Source organism: Papilio polytes, unplaced genomic scaffold, assembly GCF_000836215.1.
Source record: "Papilio polytes unplaced genomic scaffold, Ppol_1.0 DF824146.1, whole genome shotgun sequence".
Taxonomy (NCBI): Eukaryota; Metazoa; Arthropoda; class Insecta; order Lepidoptera; family Papilionidae; genus Papilio; species Papilio polytes.
In genome coordinates, this window is record NW_013525058.1 from 3,131,433 (window position 1) to 3,139,183 (window position 7,751).

The 7,751-nt window shown below is 33.2% G+C and overlaps 1 protein-coding gene across 1 annotated transcript in view; it reads left to right on the forward strand.

The window, feature by feature from the left end:
• Positions 1–2,684: 2,684 nt before the first annotated feature.
• The window catches only part of LOC106111737, a 6,636-nt gene continuing 1,569 nt past the window's right edge, over positions 2,685–7,751 (forward strand). Inside the window, exons 1-4 of the mRNA XM_013293881.1 lie at positions 2,685–2,712; positions 6,883–7,010; positions 7,396–7,571; positions 7,693–7,747. Of these exons, the coding sequence (XP_013149335.1) occupies positions 6,902–7,010; positions 7,396–7,571; positions 7,693–7,747 (340 nt within the window). The 5' untranslated portion in view covers positions 2,685–2,712; positions 6,883–6,901. The remainder of the gene's footprint in view (positions 2,713–6,882; positions 7,011–7,395; positions 7,572–7,692; positions 7,748–7,751) is intronic.

Below are 7,751 nucleotides of genomic sequence, written 5' to 3' on the forward strand. Positions count from 1 at the left end.
TTATTTCAAATACTACCATCGCCCTGAATGCATTTCTTCTTCGTCCCAGTCTGAAAGTTGCTCTAACACCTCCGAATCACTTTCACTATCATCTATCACTATACGGCAATAAGCCAACCATTTTTTAATCTCATAATAAATAAGTAGAATCTTCCGATTTCCATAGATTGTAAAATAAAGATTGAGAGATTTGTCAAAATTCCAAAAACATTTATTGAAACACTGCAACTGTCACTTTCAAACAGAGGGCGATCCGAAAAGTGTTAGAAATCAGATTTTTCCCTCCAATAGATTAGTCATGTTTTTAGATCGAATTTCTATCGTTCGGTCGTTTATTGAGACTGTATTTCAAAAGATTAGGGTACGGATTGGGATTTTCGATTGATAAAATTGCATTTTGAGACCGGCCGTTAGTGGGTAGTCCGGCCGAAATATAAGGCCGGCAGTCCCACTTGAAACCGTCCCTGCTGCAGGTGCAGTGCGTAAATGCATTTCCCGCGACAGCAAAAAAAAAATTTGGTCCACGTCCTTTTCTCGTGTCAATTCAAGTCCTCAAAAGGCAATATGTCACGTAAACACAGTTAAAAATAGTGTAGAATGACGTCATAATTCATTTCAATAAGATAACGTTTGTAATAAAACTTTCGTCATAAATTAATATCAGATTCGCACGCAGATATGACGTTATTCACTGACGCATTTCTATTTACAAAGAACTTTATAGCGCCAGCAACAGAATATTCCTGTTAATATACTAGTTGGTTTAAAATTCCCTCAGTGCTTGGTTTGAGTTCTCATTGCATTGATATTGCTCCACATTCGCTGCAGTTAGCTTTGCTTTGACAAAATTTCAATGTTCGATGCTATCATTTCAACTAGACGAATTCGGCAGTCACTTTTCTATTAACTGTAATTGTTCTACGCTTCATTATTTACTAAGATGCCGTACATTCCGTTCCTTACTCTTGTTCCCATTCTTCCCGTACTTTGACTTCTAATAGTACTATGACCATCGTCAACCTGACCCTGACATAAATACTTGTGATAGTTGATAATTGGTTGTCTTTGAGTTGAATTGTGAAGTGGATTTAGTATTTAAACATTTATTAGTTACTCTAGTTGTTAATTGTCGGGTTATGTTAGTGTTTTTTTTATATAATGAGTTGCTCGCGACTTTGCTCGCGTAATAAAATATAATAAAAACACAAGCCTATGTTATTCATTGATAACGTAGTTTTTTAATGGTGAAAGAATTTTTGATGTCGTTCCAGTAGTTTTTGAGTTATTTCAATACATACAAAAATACAAATATTTCCTCTTTATATTATTAGTATAGATATAGATTACTTTCTAATTTATTACTTTACTTGCTTTCGCCTGTGACTCCGTCCGCGTGGAATTAAAAAAAAAACTAAAAGCAAATCCCAAGTGTTCTTCCAGATTATCCTCTACATCCATGCCAAAATTCATCTAAACATTCGCATTTATAAAATTAGTAAGATGGTGTAGTTAAGATACTATACCCAATAACATTGTTATTAAAGTGGACTAAGTTTCTAATCCCAAAGGCCGGCTATAACTTAAACTCTTGTCAGTAAAATCTTAAAATCAGATGATAACGTTTCCCTTGACAAATAAGTTGAGTTATTATTCCTTTGAAACTAAGTTTTGAAGAACAATTAAGGTAACTCTAGTAGGGAGCTAATATTCGTATGCCGTCTAACTTAGTACGCATTGTTTTTAATTGTACTATTTTGTAGGTTTACGTATATAATTTTACAAAATGAACATTTCAACACCTTGTAAAAATCCTAATATATGTATATGTAACTAGATTTTGCCCACAAATCCGTACACACGATATTAAAAAAAGATTTTATTAAGTAGCCGATGTGTTCTTCCAGACTATGTTCTACATCTGTGCCAAAGTTCATTGAGATCTCTTAAACTGTTTTGGAGAGATGTAGTAACAAACATCCATCCAATCTTTCTCATTAATAAGTCATTTGTATGATCATGATTATAAAAAAATAAGCTCTACGCTGTTGTATATCATATTGATTCTTTAATAACATTTAGCAAATTAAAACCAAAAGCAATATTTCTCCATAGTTCATATTATTTTATGTCCATCATCCAAAGTTTCTTTTATAATGTATCCCAAACAAACAAAAACATTCCCTTGTGAATAATGATAACATCCTCATCGAGTATATATATATATATCGAGTATCAATACAATACTAAAATGTTTACGAAATATAAAAACATGTTTTACATGTTTCAAAATATTGTTTTGTTTTTAATATACAACCGAGAACATTTGCACTATGACGTAATACAATTTTCAGGATGAATCTAACATTTTACACGCCAGTCGCTGGTCGTAGCATCTTTCAGTGTGCTCGTGACGCCCGTGCTGGTTAGACGTCTTGTACAGGCTTTGTTTTGATCCGTGCAATTTAGAAACGCTACCTCAGCTAACTTCGTCGTAACTTTCCGCGAATGTTACCATAAAATGTAAATAATATGAAGAATTGAATTGTGGTGTTAATTATTTTAGTGTTTTATTATTTAAAATTATTATGAAGTCGGTTATTTATGTTTCAATTTTGATTGAATATATTTTTGATTCCTTGTCTAATGTTTAAATAAATGTTTTACGGGATAACAAAAACAAAAGTGTAAAGATTTGGAATTAATAAAACGTAGGTAGGTAAGATTGTTTATTTTGTATATTTTTGAAGTTGAATTACCCTTTTCAAAAAATTCGTCTTTACATATTGACAGAGAATTTCAAAGATATGTGTGAAGTCAACCAACGTGGTTGACTATGGCCCTTAACTTAGAGTAGGCTTTGAGCCACTCCATTATATAGCATAAAAAATCATATACATTTTCTAGCAAATGTATACCCTATTATATGTAATTTTAAGGACCATTGTAATTGAGTTATAGTTCGTCTTGACGTGTGACATTAGTGGGCCATCCATCTTTCATGGAAGGCTTATTTGATCTTTGTTCCCATCACAATTTAAAGACAGTTGATAAATGAATGTTTAACCTAAATCTATACGTATAATAAAATTGGGGTGTCTGTTTGGGATATTAAAAGAAAATTTCAGATTTCGGGAAGATGATGTATTTGTGATGCTGGTAACGAAAAACGCATTTAATTTTTTTTTTGTCTGTCTATCTGTCCGCAAGTCCCGTTTGTTCCGGGTTACGTCGAAACGGCTGGGTCTATTCCGACCGGACTTTCGCAGACTGGCAACTGACATAGATGTTCATATTATAGGCTACTTTTTTATCTTAATATTGCGTGGACGAAATCGCACGCAACAGCTAGTTACAAATATGTTATTTGTAACTAGCTGTTGCACGCGACATGTAAGTTAAGTTATTCTTTATGTCATAGTTTTGCCCATTTTTCATTCAGCATTACATATTAGCATTACTTCAGAATTATTTAATAAAATAGGTTTTTTTTAATTAATTTCAAATAAATAAGCTGGACTTAAATTGAAAACTTATCAACGCATTATTTAAAGAGGTTAAATAATGCGTTGGTGTGGTGATTTTTAATCGGAAAGAAATAAATGTTAAAAGCGTACAAATTTTAACAATTTTCGCTCTTGACTTATGAAGTCTGTATCAAAGAGACGTTTATTAATTTCTAACCTCTTCATTTAACTAAGTTTAACTGATGAAAAGTGTGGTTTTCCACCTTCTAACTATCTAGTATAGTTATTAGCGTTTTACGTTTAAATGTTAATTACTTTCCGCTAGTTTGAGATCAAAATTAATTAAACAACAATTTAATAACTAATCAAAAATAGAATAAAAATACCATACTTTGTTAACAATCAAATGTGTTTTTTTATACACATTTTTTTAATTAGTATGCTTATTTAAATCGTAAAGGAAAGGTAAATAAACAAATTGTTTAATTAAAACGAATTACGGGCCGGCATTTTAATTTGGTACATTGTTTTACGATTTCAACCCCAGTGCTGTTGGCAAAGTTGGCACACATTAAATTCGTCAAAAATACATGTTTGTATAAAATTGTAGAGAGTTTTTAAAACCGTATTTCTGTTTGAAATGTTATTATAGTGGGGTCTGTTATTTGGTTTGTGTTTGTTGTTGGTTTACATTTATTAAAAAGTTTTAACTAGTTACTGCGAAATTCCCTAACTAACAGGAACATGTGTTTTGCGCCGAGTTTTTAATCTGTACACGATAGTTCCTATGTAAACTATAGTACGTGTAAAACCAACATTTTAAACAAAACCTTTCATTAAACAAGAACAGATGATAGATAAAATGTACAAGTATCCTTTTTTACTTTTAAAATTCACACAGATAATAGCAATTACCAATTTATTAAACACAAAACAAGGGACGAACCTATGAATTGTAGCTTCATAGCCATAAATGTCCATTTAAATGTTTATCCATATATTATGACCTACATCTGCAGTTTTCAAGTCTCATTACTAATACATAAAAAAATATGTTAGAATAGTTTATTTCAATAAAATTGGAAACTAATTTAACAGTAAAATTGGCTTTGTATTGTCACGAATGAAGTCTGAAACGAACCTATTGAAATGTTTGTTGTACTGTTGATTTGTGGTTACTGTTGATTGCGTGGTCTCTGCCCTATAAATTCAATGCTATATATGTATCAAAGTAAAGTTCCATTTGGGTCTTCAAAGAATGGTTTTCATGCTTCGGCTTCTTAGGGTAATTTTAGAGTTACTCCAAGAACTGTCTGAAAGATTGAAATTATGCCTTTATTAAGCGGGCGCACAATTTGACAACTATCGCATATTGTGATTTTCGATTGTTTCTCGGCCAATTCAACTGATTAGATGCGTAACTAAAAATCGAATAGTGTGCGCACCTCCATATTAGCTCATAGGAATCAAAGCGTGACTAAACAGTTTGCGATAGTTTAGTCAAAGTTGTGCGCGATCTAAAAGTTTGTTATATGTATACCTTGAGTATCTGAAATTGAGACACGAAATGATTTTGTATTTCCCTGTATTGTATGAAAATTAAATATGGCAAAATTGGTTAAATCTATTTTTTAACAAAAAGGTATCTACGAATGTAAAATATATTTGAAATTTGTGCGGGTTGAAGGATTTTCGTACGGTATAATTTTATTACAAATCAGGATAAAAAAGGTCTGGCCAGCTGGAGCCATTCCGTTTTATCATTTGCGCTACCAGAAAATGACCTGAAAGAGAATGAAATTAAAAAATACCCTTCGCTCTGGTATCAATCAAGCATGATGTTTTTGTTTTTAGCGTGATACTAATGTACGTATTTAATTTTCATCATCATCATTATCACCAGCACACTATACGTCCCCACCGAGGGGCTCGGAGCCTACCCTGATAAGGGGTGACTAGGCCATAGTCAACCACGCTGGCCAAGTGCGGGTTGGTTGACTTCACGCATATCTTTGAATTTCTTCGCCGATATGTGCAGGTTGCATCACGATGTTTTCCTTCACCGTAAGAACGTCGGGTAATAAATTTTACGTCTAACAAATTATTGTAAGTCGTAGTATTATAACCCATTTCCGAACAAAGAAAACCTTAAAGTGATATATTTCATTAATAATTGTAAGTTATGTTCTTTTAATTTTCTTTTTGGTCAATAAATAGTGTTTTATTTTCTTTTATTTATTTTTTTTTTTTTTATCTGTTTCATCGTAAATACGTTTCAAGAGATTGAACGTTATAACATGTATATTGTCGGAACTTTCCACGTAAATAGGAAATATAAGCAACGAGAACATGAAAGTTAAAACCGTGAAATCACATTACTCATGAGGTCAAATTTTACCTGAAAATTTCCACGTTAATTCTTAATATCTCCACAGTTGTATTTAATTTCATAGCAGGGGGGTTTTTTAACTTAATTTTAATAAAAAGACATTCAACACGTGTGAGACAGGAATTTATTAACGTTTTCACCACGTGCTGCCATTTATAGTTTTTTTATCTGTTCATTATAACGTAAAAAAAAATAGAAATTCTTTGACTATAGAAAACTAATGTTTAATTAATTACGTATCTAACTGTATAATTTGGGAATTACTTATTCTCCGTAAGGAAACGATATTTTCTCGTTTGCATTTGAAATATTTCTCAAAGTTTGGAAACTTAATTATTTCTGAATAATGTTTATGCGATTGTCCCAATTACCGGAGTTCGGGAATGTTTTTAGGTTAAGGTTTCTAAACGACTTGCAAAACATCTATATTATTTAAAAACTAGCTTCCGCCAGCGGCTCCGACTTGAATTGAAAAAAAAAAACAAAAACGAGTAGCATATGTGTTCTTCCAGACTATCCTCCACATCTATACCAAATTTAATCGAAATCCGTTCAGTTGTTTAGGCTACAAACTCTAACAAACATCCATCCATCCATCCATCCATCCATCTAAACTTTCACATTTATAATATTAGTAAGATGTACATTTATTTTATCTATATTTTATATGTAGATACAGAGTATCCCACTCCTGTTCTCTGATAATCTTTCTAACAAATCTTACTTATACAACTTTTTGTTGCATTCCGATTTACCGTTTACAAATTAAAATAATCCTTATCGTTTTTTTAAATAAATTAAATTGGCTTGTAGAATTATTAGCAATCAGACTCTATTTTACATATTAATTAAGATTTATCAATTTACAGCTTAACAAGAAATATAAAAACCCAAGTAGTATTGCCGACAAATATTATGCTCATTTCTTCGCGTACATTTCGCCATACACTAGTACATAGCTGGTTTAGGGTTCCAATTTAATTCGTGGTTTCACTATAGTAGGAAGTATTATTGTGTTTTATTTTGCAGTGCGGAGTGATGTAGCGTGATGTACGGTAACGCGAGTGCAGCGGGCGCGGCTGATGACACACCGACACACGACCACCTCACTCTACTAATAGTGCTTTACATCTTCGTATCCATCATAGGCATAGTGGGTAAGTGTGTAACTAGCCTTATTAGGTTCCCATTCTACTAGGTATATAATCGGAATACTATCCGTCCTTATTTAGGATGCATCAGGCTTTATTATATCCATACTCTCTTCAATCATACCATTACACTTGTCACTACAAATTTCTTTGTATCACATTTTTGCCACATCTAAAACCTCATAAATCATGTAAATACGTTATGACTTCGCAATAATTCGTGCTGGCATTATTCCATATCATTACATTATTTGGAGTTCGTTCAAATCTGAACAGAAATTGTGGATACATTACAATATTCATTCATAATCGTACGATAGTTTAGACTTTTATTACTACATAATTTTGTAATGGTGATGATATATTTTAGTTTTGCTGTTTCTGTTATCAGGCAATGTAAGTTTAATGGCGGCGCTTGCGTCCAGCGGCGCGTGCCGACTGCGCACGCCGCAGCTATTGAGTGCATGCGCCGCGGACCTGCTGGTGTGCGCGGCCAGCTCGCCGCTCGCCGCCGCACGCGCCGCCGCCTTACACCAGCTGCCCTGCCATGTCACACACTACATTGAAGTAAGATATCCAGAGTTAGAAAGGCGTTTATTAAGTACTTCTATTACTTTCAGATGAAGATGTGATCGTAAACGTACATTTGGAAGTAGTATCTAACTGCATATGTTTGATGTTGCGGCAGTCGTTCCCGGTAGCGGCCAGCACGCTGTCGCTGGTGGCGATGGCGACGGACCGTTGCGG